The sequence below is a fragment of the Odocoileus virginianus genome, chromosome 29, assembly GCF_023699985.2.
Source record: "Odocoileus virginianus isolate 20LAN1187 ecotype Illinois chromosome 29, Ovbor_1.2, whole genome shotgun sequence".
In the NCBI taxonomy this organism is placed as follows: domain Eukaryota; kingdom Metazoa; phylum Chordata; class Mammalia; order Artiodactyla; family Cervidae; genus Odocoileus; species Odocoileus virginianus.
The window spans coordinates 16,790,111-16,812,844 of NC_069702.1; the positions used below are offsets into that span (position 1 = coordinate 16,790,111).

General features: G+C 39.3%; 1 protein-coding gene across 7 annotated transcripts in view; it reads left to right on the plus strand.

The window, feature by feature from the left end:
* WDFY3 (WD repeat and FYVE domain containing 3) overlaps positions 1-22,734 on the plus strand; it is a 278,454-nt gene that overhangs the window by 84,075 nt on the left and 171,645 nt on the right. For all 7 annotated transcript variants that reach the window (XM_070458192.1, XM_070458191.1, XM_070458195.1 and 4 more), the window contains 2 exons: positions 668-878; positions 17,211-17,334. In XM_070458192.1, the coding sequence (XP_070314293.1) occupies positions 699-878; positions 17,211-17,334 (304 nt within the window). In that variant the 5' untranslated portion in view covers positions 668-698. The remainder of the gene's footprint in view (positions 1-667; positions 879-17,210; positions 17,335-22,734) is intronic.

Consider the following 22,734-nt stretch of genomic DNA (forward strand, 5'->3'; position numbering starts at 1 on the left):
AAGGAATTAATTAACCTGACCTGGCAAAAGGTTTCAAGGTATAGTCTAAAAAATAGTTTTAAGTTATATGTCAGTTTTCACTTATGATTTATAATATATTTAGAGGTATCGTTTCATTTAATTCGCATGTTTCAAACTACCATGTATCTTCAATGAGTATCCCAAGTGTAATCCTTCATCTACAGAAATGTTAAATGATTGAAAATAGAAAGCTTTGTGGATTTGTTTGTTTTTTTTCAGTTAATTTGGAGGGTGTGGATGAATTTTAAGTTCTTTTCATCTTTTTCCATATACTCAACTATTAAGCCATATATTAATTATAAAATTTATGATCCCTTTATTTGTTGAACTTAATATGACTGCCTTAATTGGAAATGTTTATTGCTCATCCAGCAACAATTAATTTTTTACATTTAATGTTTTACAGTTTATCCAAACTGGGGCCAAGTTCGTAAAGAACATTTGAGTGGCACAATTCGTAATCTGTCATTTAGAGAGATTTATCAAAATTAGCTCTGCCTCTATTGTTTTCTGTCTAATAAAGTAGAAAAATTATTTAGGCAGAATTTTTTTGTTTTCCTGACTTTTTAAGAAGCTCTGCCATGCATACTGGACTTGGTCAAGACGGTGATATTTTGACGGTTTGTGTGTGAACATCTCCCTGCAGAATTAGAAGAGTTTATCACCACCCAGCCAAGATGAACATGGTGAAGAGGATCATGGGGCGGCCGAGGCAGGAGGAATGCAGCCCGCAAGACAACGCCCTCGGACTGATGCACCTCCGCCGGCTCTTCACGGAGCTGTGCCACCCTCCCCGGCACATGACTCAGAAGGAACAAGAAGAGAAGCTGTACATGATGCTGCCCGTGTTCAACAGGGTGAGTCCAGGCTGCCACGCACCTGGCTTTAGGATGGGGTGGCTCTGCAGGAATCTCGAGATTATAATAAGTCTGTTGTTGTTGAGTTGCTAAGTTGTGTCCAACTCTTTGCGACCCCATGGACTGCAGCACGCCAGCTCCCCTGTCCTCCACTGCCTCTCGGAGTTTACTCAAACTCATGTCTGTTGAGGCAGTGATGCTATCTAACCATCTCATCCTCTGCTGCCCTCTCCTCTTCTTGCCTTCAGTCTTTCCCAGCTTCAAGGTGTTTTCCAGTGAGTTGGCTCTTCTCATCAGGTGGCCAAAGTATTGGAACCTCAGATTCAGCACCAGTCCTTCAGTGAATTTGAATGTTCAGGGTTGATTTCCTTTAGGATTGACTGATTTGATCTCCCTGCAGCCCAAGGGACTCTCAAGAGTCTTCTCTAGCACCACAATTTGAAGGCATCAATTCTTTGAATTGACAATAAGTCATAGGTAGGGAAATAAAATAAATGATAGAATGAGTTCATTTTTGAGAAGCTTGATGATGTCATTCCTTCCTTCCTTTCAGCTTGCTATAAGGCAGGTAGTTTGATGTGAGATCTGGTCAGAATGAACTCCTTTTATTTCTAATAGATGAAGGGAAGATTGTGAGCATTTTGTGTAATGTTCCTCTAATGGTTGATCCTCGGAAGAGAGATAAGTTGTAAATGACCACTTATGTTATTTCCATTATCTTTTGAAGTGATGGTGTATGGCATCAAATGGTGCAGTTGCCGCAGCGCTTTGTATACTTTGAAGAGTCATCACAGTTTACTTTGTAGATCTTGTGATAGGTTAGTCAGTCAAAGTAGAGCTAATGTTTTAATCTAGTTGATTACATGTAGCAGTCTTAGTGGGGATTTTTAGAATAATTTAAAAGTTTTTATCAAAAATGTATATAAACATAGTTTAAAAAGTCAAGTACTTCTACAGGCTTATAGGGTCCTCTCCACCGCTAGTTGTTCCTGCCACCTTTAGCTCTTTCAGCTTTTGCATAGCATACCGTTACTGCTCTTTCTTGATTATTCAGTTTTAATTGACTTCTTGTTGAGAAATAGAATAATTAGCTTTTTTTTTTTAACCTCTGCATCCCTCCAAACCATGGACACATACTTTCACTCATACATGCTACCCTGCTCCTTTTCCTTCCCATACAAGTATACCGTTCATTTAAGGAAGATTCAGTGTTTATCCTCTGTTGACCCTGGTGTAAATATTATTCATAGATGAACCTTATAACAAACCACCACTATTTTCCATTCTTGTTTTCCCCAGACTTTGTAACATAACTGTCTCAATTTCTGCCTTTCCTCCTGTCTGTTTTTCTTGCCCGTCTCTCTTTTCCTCTCCTTTGATCTGTCTCTGTCCTTCTCATGTCTTTCTCTACTTCCCTCTGTTTCTGTCTCTTTCTCCCCATCTCTGCCTGTCTCTCTCTCTCTCCCCACCTCTCCTCCTGTTTCTCTCTGTTCCTCTCTTGGCCCCCTCTGCCCCCCTTTCCTCCCCTCCCTTGTCTTTTTTCCTGTGTCCGTGACTCGCTGTCTCCCCTCAAAGTCTCACTGATCTCTTTATTGTTTGTTCTCTATGTCTGTTAGTCTTTCTGTGTGAAATTTTCTGGATTCTTTTTCTCATCATTTTGAAATTTTATGGAGGTTTCGTGTGAATTTGCAAGCTTGTACCTTTTATTTCTGGGAAAATATTTTGAAATATTTCTTTGTTAATATTCTTCCCTTTGTTTTATATGTTCCCCTTTTCTGCAACTCTGTCAATCAAGTATTAACTCTTTGGGATTAACCTTGTGCTATCATATTTTTAATTTCCTTGAACTCTTATTTTTTTAAAATTTTACAATATCTCCTTATCCCTCAGAAAATATTAAAGCTTTTTCAAATTTTCTCATGCTTCTTTCATTGTTATTTGCTCCAAATTACTGTTTTTCTTTGTTTATATTACTTTCTTTCATATTGGAGTAATCTTCAGTGTCTGATGATAATTGTCTATACATTGATATTTAAGAATGAGGTATTGAAACACTGATTGAGTAGTATGTGTGCAATGGTGAGACCTTTCCAGTGGTAAGATGACCTGGCTGGATAAAATGTGGAGACCTTTTAGCCTAGGATATGTTGATATTCCAGGAAAGCGTATTTTTCAGTCTCCTGCCCGAAGCATGTATTTGTTGTTATTCGGCAGCTAAGTCATGTGCGACTCTTGACTTCATGAACTGCAGCACTTCAGTTTCCACCGTCCTCTACTCTTTCCTGGAGTTTGCTCAAATTCATGTCCATTGAGTCAGTGATACTATCTAACTATCTCATCCTTTGCCACCCACTTCTCCTTTTGCCTTCACTATTTCCCAGCATCAGCATCTTTTCCAAAGAGTGGGCTCTTCTCATCAAGTGGCCGAAGTATTGGAGCTTCAGCTTTAGCATCAGTCCTTCCAATGAATATTCAAGGTTGATTTCTTTTAGGATTGACTGATTTGATTCCTTTCCAGTGTATACCTGCTGGTGTTTCCTTAAAGCTGAATTGAAGAACAAGACTAATATTTCATGTTCAGTAGGTAGACTTTCTCTTAGTCTCCAGTTTGCAGCTCTCCGTGTTCTAGGTTGTTCCTCTCTGGGGTTTAGACCTTCAGGTGTCTCCTGGACTTGGGCGGGGTCCGGGTCGGGGGAGGGGGCCTCACCTTCAGTTTCTCGGCTGTAAATAAGAATATCTACCTTGTGGAGTTGGTGTGAAGATTAAGTAAGAGAATAAACTTAGTGCACTTAACGAATGTTTGTCCTAGGGAACTCTTGTGTCTGTTATTGTTGTTATGGCATTGAAAATAAAGACATTAAAGATGAAGGAAAGATTATAAACTGTTTATGCTAAAATGATTTCATCTTGAATATATGCTGAAATACATTCAGTTTATGTGTTGTTCATACCAAACTAAAGGCTAATTTGACAGTAGAGAGGAGGGATAGACTCTACATATTCTGTGTTTATTTGTTTGCTTGTCTCTTCATGTATTTTGTTACTGGGCATTACTGAGTCATTCTGTGAATATGTGTCAAACAAATAGAAATTGTGCTGTACATTGTACTCTGCATTAGAGTTCTGAGATAAGATATAGTCCAGTTTTGTGAATCAGAAGTATCATGAGGAAGATAAACATGACATGTAATTCCGTTAGAGAAGAGATAAGGGCATAAACAGATAATGGAATAACAAAGAAATATAGTATTAGAGACACAGGAGAGTCTTATGGCACCCCTGAAAGGAGAGTTACCTGAAGGTCTATGGGGGAATCAGGGCAGGGAAGTGTCTTTTGAGAATGTGATGTGATTCTTAAATCCTAATAAGGTAAATGTTACCCAGAGTGGAACTAATTGGGCCAAATTAACCAAGAAGGTAGTTAGAGTAAGAAGTTCAAGCCTGAATCAAAGTAAATTCCACAAACATGCTGATATGTGTGAGCATCTTATAAGTGGTCTAAGAAGTTGATTTTATATCAAGGAGGGGTAAAAAAATGAGACTATTAAGGTTGATAGGAGCTATATCATGACAGATTTTTGTGTCATATTAAGAGCTAATATTTTTTCCTGGAGGTATGCAGAGCCAATGAAATATTCTCAGTGATAGAATAAGGAAGAAGAAGGGGCCAAAGCGAGGCTATCTCTTAGGTTTCTAATTTGAGAAACTGGGTGCATGTTTTTCCTAGTAGCTGAGAAAGAGAGGTTTAGGGGATAGACTCAGTTTGGGGCATTGAATCCACACTGTCTGTGAGCTTCCCAGGTGGAGGTATTCAGTGGGCAGTTAGAAGCTCACGTGAGGGGATGTGGCTAGATACTAACTTTGGGCACCACTTCAGAGATGTGGTCGTTGGAACCCTAGGAGGGGACCAAACACTACTCATGCCTCCCCCTATGCCAGGAACAGTATGCTGAGAATGAACTGTGGAGAATATGAATGTTTAATGAAAGAAGGGGGACCCTTAAAGGATACCGCACAGGAACTGGTCAGTAGCAGTGCAAACAGAATCAGAGTGTGATTATGGAACTCAAGAGATAATAGTTGCGAGAAAGAGCATTCATCTCTGTGCAGTAGAGAGACCTAGCAAGATGGAGACCTGAACGTGTGCTTGAGGTTTGCCAGTTGGAGAGTTACTAGAATGGCAGCATCAGAAAGCAGTATGTTGAGCAGTGAATGGGAGATGAGAAGAGACAGTATGGATTCAGTTTGTGGAGATGTGAAAAAGAGAGGACAGAAGAGATCGATGGAGGTGACTCTGGCAATAGGGGGTTTGTGTTTGTATATTTCTAGTGTTTCGCTATGTTGTTAAAAGTGGGAGAGATCCAGGCATGATCATAAAGAGAAGGGAAGAAATAAGCACAGGGGGAAATCAAACTTTTAAGAGAGTTAAATCGAGTGAAGAGAGTCAAATTACTGGTGGGTGAGTGAGCCTCGACCGTGGTAAAGAATCTGCCTGCAATGCAGGCAATGCAATGCAGGAGATGTGGGTTTGATCCTTGGGTCTGGAAGATCCCCTGGAGGAGGAACCCTCTGCAGTATTTTTGCCTGGGACATCCCATGGACAGAGGAGCTTGGTGGGCTACAGTCCTTGGGGTCGCTGAGAGTCAGACATGACTTAGTAATTGAGCACACACAAGTGAGGTTTGAACAAGAGAGACGCCGTGTGCTGTAAAAGAGCCTATAGTTCTGTTGGGTGTGAACACAGATTTGTAGTGAAGGTGGTGAAAAGTTGAATAAGATTTAGTGCGATGACCTCTGTTTGCTATAGTTTTCAACAGAAGATGTCTGTGAAAACTCTGGAGTCAGTAGGTCGAGTAGGGGACTGTAGGAAATTGTGATAGTTTAGAATGTTAATGAAAGGGAATTGAGAAAGATAGTTGGAAAGGGACAACAGAAACTTAAGGCTATTCAGGGCCCAGTGAAGGTTGGAGATAGTAATTAGTACTGGATCTTATCCATGCAGGTGTGTGATTTTTCTCCTTCACTTACAAAGCATCATGTGTGTGGAAGTAGAGACAGATAGATGGGCTCGCTCTGTTGGGGCTGGGCTTTTGCTGGGGTGACAAAGCAGAAGGCCAGGATTAGAGGGACAGAGTATAATAAGAGATCTAACTCACATATCGCCCTTGAAATTGGGTGGGATGAAACAGGAACACAGCATGATCCTTCTTTTGCTCTCTGAGATAAAAGGCTGAGAGTGATGGAAAGAAATGATGATAGAGTTAGGAACACAAGGAGAGGTGGGGAAAGGTTTAAATTTGAGATAGCCATTTTGAAAATGAGAGAACTGATTACAGAAAAGCTATTGTTTTAAAATCCTATTCAGGTAACAGTCATTAATTTTTATTACAGCCAGTTCTGGGAAGTTGGCTTTATTTTGAATGCTTTTGTTTTTGTTTTGTATCAGTGTCACAATGTACTTACTATTGGCTACCAAGGAGTCTGAGGTCATTTCCTTCTCTCAGACTTATGAACACTGACAAGGTGGCGATAATGTTATGAGTAGTTAGCAGAATTGTTATTCTCAGCTGTTAACATAAATTTGTAAGTCATATCTTGGATGTGTGTCCCATGTATTTCATCAGTTAAGCTTCCACAGTCAATTAAGTGAGTCTTAGACTAGAATAATCTGAATAACTTGACTTTTTTTTATTTTTAAAGAGATTCTTTAGTAGTTATTCTTTATTGCTTAGACTGTTTGTCTTAGTTCTCCTAGGCTCTGCGCTGCCACAAGTCTCTCTTCTTTCAAGCCAGAAGTTTTTAGTTGGTTAATTAAAAGCAGATATATATGTATGGGATTTCCCTGGTGGTCCAGTGGCTAAGACTCTGAACTCCCAATGTAGGGCACCCAGGTTTGGTTTCTGGTCAGGGAACTGGATATCACGTGCCACAACTAAGACCTTGTGTGGTCAAATAAATTAAAAATAAATATTAAAAAAAAATTAGGTCAAAAGCACATATATATGCACTGCCTTAAAGCTCTAATACAGTGAGTGATTTAAACATAAAGGTTCATTCAGCTCTTTTTTTCTTCTTTTTATTGTACTTCACTTGATTGCATTTTTTACAAATTGAAGGTTTGTGGTAACCCTGCATCACCAGATGCCGCTTAGCATTTTTATAAATTTTTTTTTTTGTTGAAGTATAGATGATTTACAGTGCTGTTAATTTCAGGTGTATAGCTAATTTGGTTATATGTTTGTATATGTGCATAGTCTCTTTCAGAGTCTTTTCCTTTACCAAATATTAATAAATAGATAGAAAGTTATTTTTGTGCCATTGTGATCAATTTAAAAAATACATATAAGTTGTATTCGTATGTTCTATTGTGTTCGTGGCTTATCATTTTACAAACTAAAGCTGTCCTTAGATATCATATCCATTAAATTTGGAAATCAATAACCGTATTTGTTTAATGTTTGGCCATTTGTACATGAATACTCTCCACTAGTAAGAAACAACTTGGATGAATGAATAGCTCAGTAAGACTCCAGACTTCCTGCCATGATGGCCAAAAATGAACTGTGTTGTTGATTTTTGAGACTTTGCTGGATTCATGCTAAATGGCAAATAAACCATATTACAGTTAGGCATGGACATTTATCTGCAGAATCATTTCCAGAGTGTGTTCCATAGTGTTATTTCAGTGTGTGATTTTGGCCTGTAAGAGACACACAGTTGAGAAGTGGCATGTGTTGAGTCCTTTTTCTGGGCCAGGACTCATGCTGGGTTCTTCAGCTGCCTCCTGTGGTCATCATCACAGTCCAGCAAAGACACTGCTTGGCCACCTCCCTCTCACAGATTCTCTCAAACTGAAGGATTGTGGTGAAGTCTGAGAAAAACTGGGTAATATTTAATCAGCATTCTTAAAGATAATTAACCTTTAGTCCCAAGAACAGAAGCTTACAGAGAAAATATTTCATTAACCTTATTAAAAAATGAATAGCCTTTTAGTCATCTAAAAATGAATTACCATTGTTAATTACTTTGGTAAATGTTACCAGACTTCATTGTGTATATAATAATCTTTATCCTGGATCTTCTTTTAGAAACTCCCCTTGTTTTTGAATTTGCTTCTGAATTATATTCAAGAAACGTCTAAATTGAATCCAGTGTCTATTTCTTATCCCTCACAACTAACCTTTTCTGCCTGCGTTGCTGGAGACCCAGGTTCTATTTCTGGGTGATCTCCTGGAGAAGGGAATTGGCTACCCACTCCAATATTCTTGCCTGGAGAATTCCATGGACAGAAGAGTCTGATGGGCTACAGTTCATAAAGTCCTGAAGAGATGAAAAAGACTAGGCATGCACATGCACAGTAAAACTTTATTGAATAGCTTCATTCAGTAACAAATACATGCTGAGCCTCTGCTTTCTGCATTCCATTAGAAAACACCATTCATTTGTTCTCCCCAAGTATACCAAAAATATTTAGTTGAGAAGCAGCTAGGAAATTTTCTGAAGTTTATTTAGATGGATGTTAAAAATGACCCTTCTAAAAACAAGTCAAACCATGGTAATTCCCTCTTAAGATGAACACTGTGCAAAGTTGTAGTGCTAGGGTTCCTGCGAAGTTAAATTAAGACAGTACAGTTCTGAGTGACTAAGAGCACAGCTTGGAATCAGACAGAACTAGTTTTAAATTCTCTTGCTAATGCCTCCTGCTGTCTACCTTCTCTAACCCTTCATTTCCTTATCTGTAAAAGGGGAATAAAGTGCAGGATTTAATGAGATTTGAATGACATTATAGGTCAAGTATTTGAATAGTGTTATCTTGAGAGTCCCTTGGACTGCAAGGAGAGCCAACCAGTCCATCCCAAAGGAGATCAGTCCTGGGTGTTCATTGGAAGGACTGATGCTGAAGCTGAAACTCCAATACTTTGGCCACCTCATGAGAAGAGTTGACTCATTGGAAAAGACCCTGATGCTGGGAGGGATTGGGGGCAGGAGGAGAAGGGGACGACAGAGGATGAGAGGGCTAGATGGCATCACCAACTCGATGGACATGAGTTTGAGGAAACTCTAGGAGTTGGTGATGGACAGGGAGACCTGGCGTGCTGCAATTCATGGGGTCACAAAGAGTCAGACACGACTGAGTGACTGAACTGAACTGAACTGATGCACACTCTAAATGCTCATTTTATGATAATAATTGTTATTTTTATTAAATTTTCCAGAAATTTTGCTCCTTAGTACTGTTGTTTTCATCTCGGTATGAATGTCTGTTCTATAGGACCATCCCTCTGAAGTGAATGTATTACTGACCAGTTCTCTCTCTCAGCTTTCTGCTTTGATAGATGAGGAAGCTAAGAACAGGAAAATTTTGACCAGAGACCTTGAGCGCATAAGGAGAATTCCAGCTGTGAGCTTCACTCTCCGTGGCACATAGGTGCATGATTGAAGCATTGTCTGTTTCCCACTATTTGTGGAAGGTGGTGAATATGTACCCAGTATTTTAAGATTTGATTGTTAAAGTTAGTCGCCAGAAACTGTCTTTACTACTTGACACTTTCATTATTATCAAAAATGGCAGATCATGTTTTAGTCCCTGAGCTTCTCCAGCCACATCTTGTACCATTTTTTCTTCCATTTGAAACACCCCAGCTTCACCCTCTTTTGATCCAACAGTGCCCATTCTCTTACCCATGCTGAAGGCTCAGCACAGTTCTTCTCACTGCCTGGGACCCTCTTTGCTTGGCTTTTTGAATTCTGACCTTTTTTTCATTATTCAGTATCGTCCTTCCAGGTAAGTGTCATCTTCTCACAGAGCTTGCTTGCTTGCTTGCTTGCTTTTTTTTTTTTTTTTTTTTTTGGTCCTAGGTTGGCAGCTTTATTATTATTATTTCGTTTTAATTGGAGTTTAGCTGCTTTACAGCTAGTGGTGGTTATCTGGGTCATGAAGATCTTTTTTGTATAGTTCTACTGTGTATTGTCACCTCTTCTTAATATCTTCTGCTTCTATTAGGTCCATTCCATTTCTGTCCTTTATTTTGCCCATCTTTGCGTGAAATGTTCCCTTGGTATCTCTGATTTTCTTCAAGAGATCTCTAGTCTTTCCCATTCTATTGTTTTCCTCTATTTCTTTGCATTGATCTCTGAGAAAGGCTTTCTTATCTCTCCTTGCTATTCTGTGGAACTCTGCATTCAAATGGGTATATCTTTCCTTTTCTCTTTTGCCTTTCCCTTCTTTTCTTTTCTCACCTATTTATAAGCCCTCCTCAGACAACTCTTTGGCCTTTTTGCATTTCTTTTTTTTTTGCAGTTGGTTTTGATCCCTGCCTCCTGTACAATATCAGGAACCTCTATCCATAGTTCTTCAGGCACTCTTGTCTTATCAGATCTAATCCCTGAATCTGTTTACCACTTCCACTGTATAATCCTAAGGGATTTGATTTAGGTCATACCTGAATAGTCCTGGTTTTCCCTACTTTCTTCAATTGAAGTCTGAATTTGTCAATAAGGAGTTCATGATCTGAGCCACAGTCAGCTCCCAGTCTTTTTTTTGCTGACTGTATAGAGCTTCTCCATCTTTGGCTGCAAAGAATATAATCAATCTGATTTCAGTATTGACCATCTGGAGATGTCCATGTGTAGGGTCTTCTCTTGTGTTGTTGAAAGAGGGTGTTTGCTATGACCAGTGAGTTCTCTTGGCAAAACTCTGTTAGCCTTTGCCCTGCTTCATTTTGTACTCCAAGGCCAAATTTGCCTGTTACTCTAGGTAGCTCTTGACTTCCTCCTTTTGCATTCCAGTCTCCTATAATGAAAAGGACATCTTTTTTGGCTCTTTTCTTCATAGAACTGTTCAACTTCAGCTTCTTCAACATTTTTGGTTGCAGCATAGACTTGGATCACTATGATATTGGTTTGCCTTGGAAATGAACAGAAATCATTGTGTTGTTTTTGAGATTGCATCCAAGTACTGCATTTTGGTCTCTCTTGTTGACTATGATGGCTACTCCATTTCTTCTAAGGGATTCTAGCCCACAGTAGTAGATATAATGGTCATCTGAGTTAAATTCACCCATTCCAGTCTATTTTAGTTCAGTGATTCTTAAAATGTCAATGTTCACTCTTGCCATCTCCTGTTTGACCCCTTCCAATTTACCTTGATTCATGAGCGTAACATTCCAGGTTCCTATGCAATATTGCTCTTTACAGAATCAGATCTTGCTTCCGTCACCAGTAACATCCACAACTGGGTGGTGTTTTCGCTTTGGCTCCATCTCTTCATTCTTTCTGGAGTTATTTCTCCACTGATCTCCAGTAGCATATTGGGCATCTACTCACCTGGGGAGTTCATCTTTCAGTGTCCTATATTTTTGCCTTTTCATACTGCTCATGGGGTTCTCAAGGCAAGAATTCTGAAGTGTTTTGCTCTTCCCTTCTCCAGTGGACCATGTTTTGTCAGAACTCTCCACCATGAGCCGTCCAACTTGGGTGGCCCTTCATGGCATGGCTCATAGTTTCATTGAGCTGTCATCCATGTGATCAATTTGGTTAGTTTTCTGTGATTGTGGTTTTCATTCTGTTTGCCCTCTGAGGAATAAGGATAAGAGGCTTATGGAAGCTTCCTGATGGGAGAGACTGAGAGAGACTGACTGTGGGAGAAACTGGGTCCTCTTCTGATGGGCAGGGCCATGCTCAGGAAATCTTTAATCCAATTTTCTGTTGATGGGTGGGGCTGTGTTCCCTCCCTTTTGTTTGACCTGAGGCCAAACTATGGTGGAGGTAATGAAGATAATGGTGACCTCCTTCAAAAGGTCTCATCCCAACCCTGCAGCAGGCCACCCCTGACCCACACCTCCTCTGGAGACTCCTGGACACACTCGGGCAAGTCTGGGTCAGTCCCTTGGGGATCTCTGCTCCTTTTTCCTGGGTCCTGATGCACACAAGGTTTTGTTTACACCCTTCAAGAGTCTGTTTCCCCAGTCCTGTGTAAGTGCTGGCAGCGCTATGGTGGGGTTAATGGTGACCTCCTCCAAGAGGGCTTATGCCATACCCTGGTCTGCTGTACCCAGAGCCCCTCAGAGCCCCTGCCCCTGCAGCAGGCCACTGACGTGTATCTCCACAGGAGAAGTCAAGTGGGCCTTCAGAAGTATCACTACAAACGAAGGTAGTGGAGGTGATAAAATTCTAGTTGAGCTCTTTCAAATCCTGAAAGATGATGCTGTGACAGTGCTGCCCTCAATATGCCAGCAAATTTGGAAAACTCAGCAGTGGCCACAGGACTGGAAAAGGCCAGTTTTCATTCCAATCCCAAAGAAAGGCAATGCCAAGGAATGCTCAAACTACTGCACAATTGCACTCATCTCACACGCTAGTAAAGTAATGTTCCATGCCAGGCTTCAACAGTACGTGAACTGTGAACTTCCAGATGTTCAAGCTGGATTTAGAAAAGGCAGAGGAACCAGAGATCAAATAGCTAACATCCACTGGATCATCGAAAAAGCAAGAGAGTTCCAGAAAACCATTTACTTCTGCTTTATTGACTATGTGAAAGCCTTTGAGTGTGTGCATCACAACAAACTGTGGAAAGTTCTTAAAGAGGTGGGAATACCAGACCACCTGGGCTGCCTCCTGAGAAATGTGTGTGCAGGTCAAGAAGCAGTAGTTAGAACCAGATATGGATCAACAGACTGGTTCCAAATAGGGAAAGGAGTATGTCAAGGCTTATTGTCACCCTGCTTATTTAGCTTATATGCAGAGTACATCATGAGAAACCTGGGCTGGATGAAGCACAAAGCTGGAATCAAGATTGCCAGGAGAAATATTGATAACCTCAGATATGCAGATGACACCACCCTTATGGCAGAAAACAAAGAACTAAAGAACCTCTTGATACAAGTGGTAGAGAGAGTGAAAAAGTTGACTTAAGGCTCAACATTCAGAAAACTAAGATCATGGCATCTAGTTCCATCAATTCATGACAAATAGATGGAGAAACAATGGGAACAGTGACAGACTATTTTGGGGGCCTCCAAAATCACTGCAGATGGTGCCTGCAGCCATGAAATTAAAAGATGCTTGCTCCTTGGAAGAAAAGCTATGACTAACCTAGACAGCATATTGAAAAGCAGATATATTACTTTGCCAACAAAGGTCCATCTGGTCAAAGCTTTCGTTTTTGCAGTAATCTTGTATGGATGTGAGACTTGGACTATAAAGAAAGCTGAGCACCGAAGAATTGATGCTTTTGAATTGTGGTGTTGGAGAAGACTCTACAATCTCTTGGACAACAAGGAGATCCAGTCAGTCAATCCTAAAGGAAATCAGTCCTGATTATTCATTGGAAGGACTGATGCTGAAGTTCCAGTACTTTGGTTTCCTGATCCGAAGAACTGATGCATTGGAAATGCCCCTGATTTAGGTAACGCTGAAGGCAGGAGGAGAAGGGGATGACAGAGGATGAGATGGTTGGATGGTATCAGTGACTCAATGGACATGAATTTGAGTAAGCTCTGGGAGTTGGTGATGGACAAGATTGCCATGAAGATTGCCGGGAGAAATAGCAATAACCTCAGATATGCAGATGACACCACCTTTATGGCAGAAAGTGAAGAAGAACTAAAGAGCCTCTTGATGAAAGTGAAAGAGGAGAGTGAAAAATTTGGCTTAAAGTTCAACATTCAGAAAGCTAAGATAATGGCATCTGGTCCCATCACTTTATGGCGAATAGATGGGGAAACAGTGACAGACTATTTTGGGGGGCACCAAAATCACTGCAGATGGTGACTGCAGCCATGAAATTAAAAGATGCTTACTCCTTTGAAGAAAAGCTGTGACCAACCTAGACAGCATATTAAAAAGCAGAGACATTACTTTGCCCACCAAGGTGCATCTAGTCAAGGCTATGGTTTTTCCAGTAGTCATGTATGGATGCGAGAGTTGGACTATAAACAAAGCTGAGTGCCGAAGAATTGATGCTTTTGGAACTGTGGTGTTGGTGAAGACGCTTGAGTCACTTACAGTGCAAGGAGATCCAACGAATCCATCCTAAAGGAAATCAGTCCTGAATATTCCTTTGAAGGACTAATGCTGAAGCTGAAACTGCAGTCCTTTGGTCACCTGATTTTGGCGAAGAACGGTCTCATTTGAAAAGACCCTAATGCTGGGAACGATTGAGGGCAGGAGGAGAAGGGGATGACAGAGGATGAGATGGCTGGATGGCCTCACGAACTCAATGGACATGAGTTTGAGTAAACTCCAGGAGTTGGTGATGGCCAGGGAGGCCTAGTGCACTGCAGTCCATGAGGTTGCAAAGAGTTGGACACGACTGAGCGACTGAACTGAACTGAGTATATATATATGTCAATCTCAATCTCCCAGTTCATCCCACCCTGTTTCCCCACTTGGTATCTATACATTTGTTTGTTCTCTGCGTCTGTGTCTCAGAGAGCTTTTATGACTACCTTGTCTTACTCCAGGCATTCCCTTTCAGGTGCCCTGTTTACTTCCTTTATAACACATCACTATCCAACATAATTTTCATTTGTGAAATATCTTACCGTTCATCTCTTGTACTAAAATGTAGATTCTATGAGCTCTGGGAATCATGCTTGCTTTATTTGCCTTTGTATTCACAAGTCTTTATTTATCCTTATATTCATGGCTCTGAATATTGCCTATTGTATATAGGAGACCAGTAAATATTTATGAGTAAATAAGTGAGTGAATTAATCAGTAGGGTAGGATCACTAAAGGTTGTTTATGTCAAAGAATCAATCATTGTTCATTTCAGATGAGCAAATACAATTTGGTCCTTCCTGCGTATCATTGACTTTGGTTTGGTCAGTTCAACCAAGATAGCTTTTGAAAAAAAAAAATTCCGTGTGGAAATACAGCTGTAAATATCAGGATTTGTATGAAAAGTTCATTACATTTTTTAACAGTGTATTGTTCACTTAGCATGAAAACTGCTTGAATATCATATGCTTGTACTATCTAAGAAATGAGCTACTTTACATAGTTGCATTACTCCTAGGAATAAAATAGTGCTTATTAATTTTTAAGATCAAAATATACATCAACTTATTTTGAATAATGTAAATAGTTATCTACTTTAAATCAGTTTGACAAAAGCTTAAGTTTGCTTAAGCATTGCCTGAGCAAAATATACAGTTATTTTATAAACATCTTCTATAGGCAGTTACATATTCATCTCTGGGTGCAGACAGGTTGGCTATTCAAGCATGTGTTGTTAGGCTTCTCAGTTTCTAATCTATCTTCAGTTTTTTAAAGAACATGGGTTTTATTTAACAGAGAGTAACTATAAGCACATAATACCAGAATTCCAGCAGAAAAACAATTTATTGAAGAGTTCCTAAAGAGAACAATTTGTTCTTCGAGATAATTTAAAATTTTGTGTCAAGTTAACAGACTACCTGCATAAAAGTACACCCTGTCGAATTGATTTCTTATTGTTTGTTTGGTAGTCCCTGCTCTTTTTGAGCGTGATTGTAAGAAATATGCTGTCTATTGTAAGAATGTGAGAAACATTTCTATTACACGTATATTATAAGTTATATTCTTTTATTAGGAACCTTGGAGGAAAATTTTTATAGTACGAGGAGTAGAAGTGCTTCCTTAAGTATGTGTTTTTCTTACCTAAGGATGTCGTGGACTATATAATTCACTAGGTTTCTTTCTCCTGTGTATTTGATCCAAACTTCATGACTAAAATGTGGCAAATATAGAGATCTTTTTCCAGTTCATGTGCCTGACCTTGATTTTTTAAAAAAATTTGCTTATTTTTGTTTTCTTTCTTTTTGTTTATTGTGCTCAGCCAGTAAGACATGTCCAACTCTTTGGGACCCCATGAACTGTAGCCCACCAGACTCCTTTGTCCATGGGATTTCCCAGGCAAGAATACTGGAGTGGGCTGCCATTTTCTCTTCCAGGGGATCTTCCAGACCCAGGGATTGAAGCCACATCTCCTGCACTGGCAGGCGGATTCTTTACCACTGAGCCATCTGGGAAGTTTTTGTTTATAATTTGTGTCCTTCCATGCTACCTAAAGAGTTTCTAGAATTTCGTTGTACGGACAGGCAGCATGAAAACAACCATATTTAGGAAACATCCCTTTAAAAGGCAGGATGCTGGCTTTACAAGGAATACAATGCTGAGTAAGATATATTTCCTCCCTTTTGGTGAAATTTGAAGAGTAAATAAGGATACAAAATATTGTTTAATTTTATAATAGAGAGCTATCATTATGGTGTTAGGAGACACAGAATTCCCTTTTAGCTATAAAGAGATTTTTAGAAAATAATATTCCAGACGCATCCAATTATATAGCTATTATAGTACTCTTTCTTTACATATTACAGTCTGTCAGGTTTTGTTTTCTTATTCTGTTTGTTGAACCTTACCAGTTTAAGAGTGGTTTATTCTTTTTTAAAAAATGTTTTTACCTATTTTTGGCTGTGCTGAGTCTTTGCTGCTCTGTGGGCTTTTATCTAGTTGTGGCGAGTGGGGGTACTCATTGCCGGGTGTGTGGCTTCTCATTGCAGGGGCTTCTCTGGTTGTGGAACATGTGCTCTAGGGCCTCGGACTTCAGTAGTTCAGACTCCAGGCTCTGGAGCACAGGCTCCGTGGTTGTGGGGCCTGGACTTAGTTGCCCAGAGGCATGTGGGATTGTCCCAGATCAGGGATCGAACCTGTGTCTCCTGCATTGGCAGGCAGATTCTAATCCACTGAGCCACCAGGGAAGCCCTGATTTACTCTTATGTACATTCACTGTAGATTTTTTTTTTAAGTATATTTAATGACCTTCTCATTCATATTCTTTATTTGATTCTTTTGGCTATCCGTCTTGTTTTGGGAATTACTGAGTTTAGAATTTAGAAAGTCTGATATACGAGTTTAGTGAATTCTGTATTTTAGCCTAGGACTTAGCACTAGATAAGTCTCTGCTTTTACCCTCTGATATGTCTTTTTCTTTGCCATCAAAGCAATTTACCACCTTTCTCTAATTTCTTAATTTAGATTTCTTTGGAGAATTGTATTTTCTTAAGTTTATTAGTAAGATTAGTTCAAATGTTCTAGATAAGTAATTTTTGGCTTTTAGATTTCATTTATTTACTCATTCCAGAAATTATTTTACATGCATAAGGAAATGTGGCTAGGTGTGATTTATTGTAAGAGTTGTATTTTAAGCTTCCTCAGATCCAAAATAACTGTGCAAGCATATATGTTTTTTAAACTTGATTTTTAAGTCACACAACACCTTTAAAAGCACAAAATAGAAGAAAAAAGTTGACAGAGCTGTATTAAAAATGTTTTTGTCATCCACAGGTTTTTGGAAACGCTCCGCCAAATACAATGACAGAAAAATTTTCTGATCTGCTGCAGTTCACAACACAAGTCTCACGACTGATGGTGACAGAAATTCGAAGGAGAGCATCAAACAAATCCACAGGTATTTGTCACAGAAACCAGCCAAAACTGATTTATTTGAAGAGACAGTTTGGTAAAAGTGCTATTAAAACCAAGCAGAAAATTGACCCAGTTCTAAGCCCAGAGGTTTTAATACAGTTTCCCATTCCCTTTTTTACGGTCACATGCTTCTGTTGGTATCAGCACCTCCTGCTCTCAAGTGGAGTGGGGCTGCTTCCCATGGACCACTGCTACCCCTGCCTCACCCTTTTAACACACTGTTTCCTTCTGAACAAAATTCAAATTCCTAGCATGACATTCAGCACAAACTCAGAGTCTGGAAATACACACATACACGTATACACTCTGGAAATGTACACACACACACAAACACTCTGGAAATACACATACACGCGCATGTGCATGCGTGTGCTTGCCTACCCTTTCTTATTTCTTGTTATCTTTTTCTGTTATATTTCAGTGTATTTCAACCAAACTAAGTTGCTTATAGTCCTGTGTGTGCTCTTTTTTCCTATCCCTGTGATACATCACAGAGGAAGAAGCATCTCCCTCATCTCCCTATCTTAGTACATCTAAATCTCAGTTTGGATTAAGTCGCACTTCCTAGACAGAATGTTTCTTGATTCCCTTAATCAAAGAAACAGTTCTCTCTCATCTGTTTAGCTTCCCAAGTGATGTTTATGTATGTATCTTTCTAGTAGACCATCTTTCTTCTTTCCAGTAGACCGTAACCTGCAGTCTTTACCACAGGCCTTTACACAGTAGGCCTTTTGTAATCACTGCCTGAATAACTGTTCTTACTCATAATTAGGTAATTTTAAATTTCATAAAGTATTATTCCTTTTAATCAGGATTAAAATAAGCTGTTTTGGTTGTAATTACCATTAGTCATTTTCTAAAGCAGCAATATATTTGAAGGATTTTACCTTTATTTTTACCTCATTGTTTTGGTTTTGTAGCAATTGTTTGAGTGATTGCTTTCCTACCAAAGCATTAGGCCAAGAAATCAATAATTTAGGTTTTGCTTCTACTATCTGTTTGGAAAATCACTTAACCTTTTCCATCCATCGAATTACTATTTTTCCAATAGTAACAGTACTGCCTTTGTTATATAATACTATTTTTTAATTTAGTTTTTATTTTTAGTTTTAAAAGTATACAGATGCATGGTTTTAAGGGTCAAATAGTTTATAGATTTATTAAAAACAGTATCTCCCTTCCACCATCCTGATTCATCCTCATTTTTCACTCTTAAGATGCAGTAACTTTTTACATCTCTTAACTGCTTTTGATATTTACTTCTCTGTCTCTAACGTGCTTACAGTAGTGTCCTTGATTTTTCATATTTAGATTCTATCTTCTGACTTCCCACAAGAGCAGTGAGACTTTTAAGCTCACCACAAGTACCCCACAGATGCACACTTCTGTATCCCCATATTGTTCTATCACAGTTTGGTTAGCTCAGTATTCATTATAATATTGTGTCTGAAAACACTATGCAAAGTTGAGCCATATGGTATACTCCGATTACACTGCCTTTCTTGAAAACTTCTCCACATTTATCACTAGCTAATAATTGCCTTTAAAAAAAAAACTAGGTTTTCTACATTTTCATTAATACATTCTTCTTCCCCTACTCCTATGTTTTTCTGAATTTCCCCTCAATATGACTGAAGGTTTCAGATGTTCTGTCAATTTCATCTTGCAAATAGCTCTTCCAGAACCTTCTACCTGCTTTGATCTGCGGTAGTTGCTCTTTTGGCCAGCTGGACGTCTGTCATTTTTACATCTTAACTTACATCATCCTGAGATGTCTTTCCACTTCTTTGAGATAGAGCCTTGGTTTCCTGAATCTCGCATCTTTTTTTCTCAAATTAACTTCCTTATTTTTGGTAACATCTTTTCCAGCAGCTTCGTGAGAAAAGGTGCACTGCAGTTATCATTTTTGATTTTGGATTTTTTTGTTTGTTTCATTGTTTTTAGAAATCTGTGAGTGAAACTTGCTTTGACTCTTGCTGTGTAAAATGAGTTCCTTCCTCTTATACAAGAAAGGTGACGAACTTTCAGGTACCAGGGCTTCGAACGGACTTTATCATGTCACATAGGATGGCTCTGTTGCAGAAAAGGGGAAACTCACAGAACCAGCTTCACCAAGACAGGAGTCCCAGATCCATCACCCTCATCACCTCACAGAGAGGCGTGCATGGGCTATTCCACCTGCTCAGAGCATAAATGCAGTCTTAACAGTGAAGAAATGCAAACTATGATCTAAACTTTGAGTTCTGGACCTGAGTCCTTCCCTATTCGATGTTTGTAGGAGTTGTGTGAGAATGCTAACTGCTTAGTTCCAAGATATTTGGGGGCCCAGAGGAAATTACAAGCCCTCCTACAGAGAACAGAAGCCGCGAGGGTCCTAGGATGTTGAGTGTGGGTGCAGCACCTCTGGGAGCATGGGCAGTGGTAGGTCTTAGCTGGTCCTTCTCCAGGCGGCCCAGGGTGATGTCTCAAGGTCATTTTGGAAAACCTCACGGCTTGCATGACATTTATCCCCCTTTCAGTGGATACATCACGTTCTGTATTCAAAATCATTTTATCTCAGAATTTAAAAATCATTTCTCCATCATATTCTAGATTCCTCTTCTCCTATTGAGAAATCTGAAGCTATCTAGATTCTCAGTTCTTTCTCTGTGGCCTTTTTTTGTTTGTTTTTGTTTTGATTCTGTTTTTTATAGAAACATTTAAAATCCTATCATTGACCCTCCTGTTCTAAAATTTCATGATAACTTGCCTTGGAGTGGACTTATTTTTGTACATTATGCTGAGTACACTGGACCTGGGAATACATATCCTTTAATTTTGAGAAAGTTTCATGAATCATTACATAATAATATCCTCCCTTCTGTTTTCTTTTTCTTGTCAGATGAACCCCTAAGTCGCTTCCTTTCATTTTCTTATCTTTCCTCACTTGTTTTCTTTCTTTTTTTTAATACTCTATTTGCTAAAAGAGCTTTTCAGTTTTGCCATCTATTCCTTCTATGAGTTTGGTTTTTTGTGACATGATACGTTTAATTTCTGAGAGATTCCCCCTTCCCCCACCTTTACTGGTGCTGTTTTTTTCTCAGCTCTCTGAGGGTTTTTTGTTGTTGTTTGTTTTTTTTAAGATTTTTTTTTCTTCTCACTAGTCTGTTTCTTTCAGGTTTTTTGTTGTTGTTTAGCTTATTTTTGTCTCAGTCTTTTAAAGAATGTCCTCACATGTCTCACCCTTGGCCCTCTGCTGCTGTGTTAGAACGGAGCCTTGGAAAGTTGCCAGGCAGCTCTGCAGCTGTGGGTGGAGCCTGCAGCGGTGGCCTCAACCCAGGGTCATCTTGCTGAGCCATTCTCTTGACCATCTTTCCCTTGAGCCAGACAGTCCCTGGGAAAGTGTGTCCAGTCTTTACTTAGACAGCATATGTCTGACTCTGAACACTTTAGAAGCTAACTGGGAGACAGGTCTGAGGACCCTCAACAGTTAGTACATGGGCTTTCTATTTCTACCTCATCTGTGATGCACCCACAACTGTGCTTGCTATAGTATCGTTGTCCTCCTTCCAGCCCGGCCCAGACACCCTTGGTTTCTCCTTGTAGTGACTGAGCCTCCAGTCCAGCACCCACATGGGAGCGAGGATCTGGGCTCTGGTGCTCTTACACATCCTGCTACTTCACCAGTCCTTCTGTCCCACGTTCATTTCTGCTTCTGAAGCTGTTTCGTGCCACTCATTCTTTAGCCTCTGGAAAGTTCTGTTGTAGTTAGTTGCTTTTGTATTTTCCTTGCTATTGCTTTTAGATTTGAGAGTCTGCTAAATCACTTACTGCTAAATTCTCTGCTGTTTTAGTATCCAAAATGTTGTTGTTTTCACCTTTCCTGTTTTTGTTTTTGTTTTTAGTTCTTATGGGTTTATACTTTTTTTTTTAATTTTTTTTAAATTTTTTATTTTTTTTAATTTTTATTAGTTGGAGGCTAATTACTTTACATCATTACAGTAGTTTTTGTTATACATTGAAATGAATTAGCCATGGATTTTGTGGAGATTTCTTAAAAAGCTGGAAATAGAACTGCCATATGACCCAGCAATCCCACTTCTGGGCATACACACCAAGGAAACCAGATCTGAAAGAGACACGTGCACCCCAGTGTTCATCGCAGCACTGTTTATAATAGCCAGGACATGGAAGCAACCCAGATGCCCATCAGCAGACGAATGGATGAGGAAGCTGTGGTACATATACACCATGGAATATTACTCAGCCATTAAAAAGAATTCATTTGAATCAGTTCTAATGAGATGGGTTTATACTTTTTACAAAGTCCTTTTAAACAATGATTTCAGTGGGTGTATTAGTTTGCTTGGGCTGCTGTAACAAAATAACATAGACCAGTAGCTTAAACAACAGGAATTTTTCTTCACAGTTCTAGAGGCTGAAAGTTTGGGATCATGGTGCCACCATGATTGGTTTCTGGTGAGATCTCTCTTGCTGGCTTGTGAATGGCTTCTTTCCCCATGTGGCCTCACCTACAGAAGAGAGAGAGTTCTCTGATGTCTCTTCTTATAAGGGCGTTAATTCCACCATGAGGGCCCCACCCTCCCAAAGACTGAACCCAGTCACCTCCCAAATGTTCCATCTCCAAATTCCATCACGTGAGGGGGTTAAGGCTTCAGATATGAATTCCGAGGGGACACAAATCAGGTTATAGCAGCTAGGTTTCAGGATGGAAAAGAGATCAGTGCATGTGCTCAACCTTTCGTCTTAACAGGGGGCCCTCTATGGAGTCTTTGGAGCAACAGCCATTAAAGTGCTTTTAGATTGAGAACCAAAATCTCTTATTAATCAGAAACAGTACATTATATGAATTGATGCATAGCTTTTAAAATGAGGCAGTTTTAATTATGTTTATACTCTTTGAAACAAGTCTAGTGAGAGATGATTAAAATAGTTTAAAGTAACCTTCCACCCAAAATGGGGTTGCATACTTTTTTAATCTTTGTTGATTTCAATTGCTCCTATGCAAGTGAAAAGTCTGTCTAAAATATAAGATTTGTGTGTCTTATGCCTTTTTAACTATTTTAAATAGGTAGTGTGAAGGGAAATTTCTTGGTCACATGTTGACTCCAGTCATTGCAATTTCTTTCTGGTGTGATATTTTTAGGTTAAAAAAAATTCCAAAGCTTATTTATACTCTTGTCTGTTGCTGCCTTTATGAATATTTAATTTGCATGTTTGTAGAAAAACATTTTTCTGCATTGGAGATTTGTTATTCCTAAATCTCTTTACTATTTTATATCTGTAGGGCTATTTTTTAGAAATAATGGAAAGTATCTTAAATGGATGAGAAGATGTCTCATTGTTAATTACAGTAGTAATTACACAACCTTTTTTTTTTTTT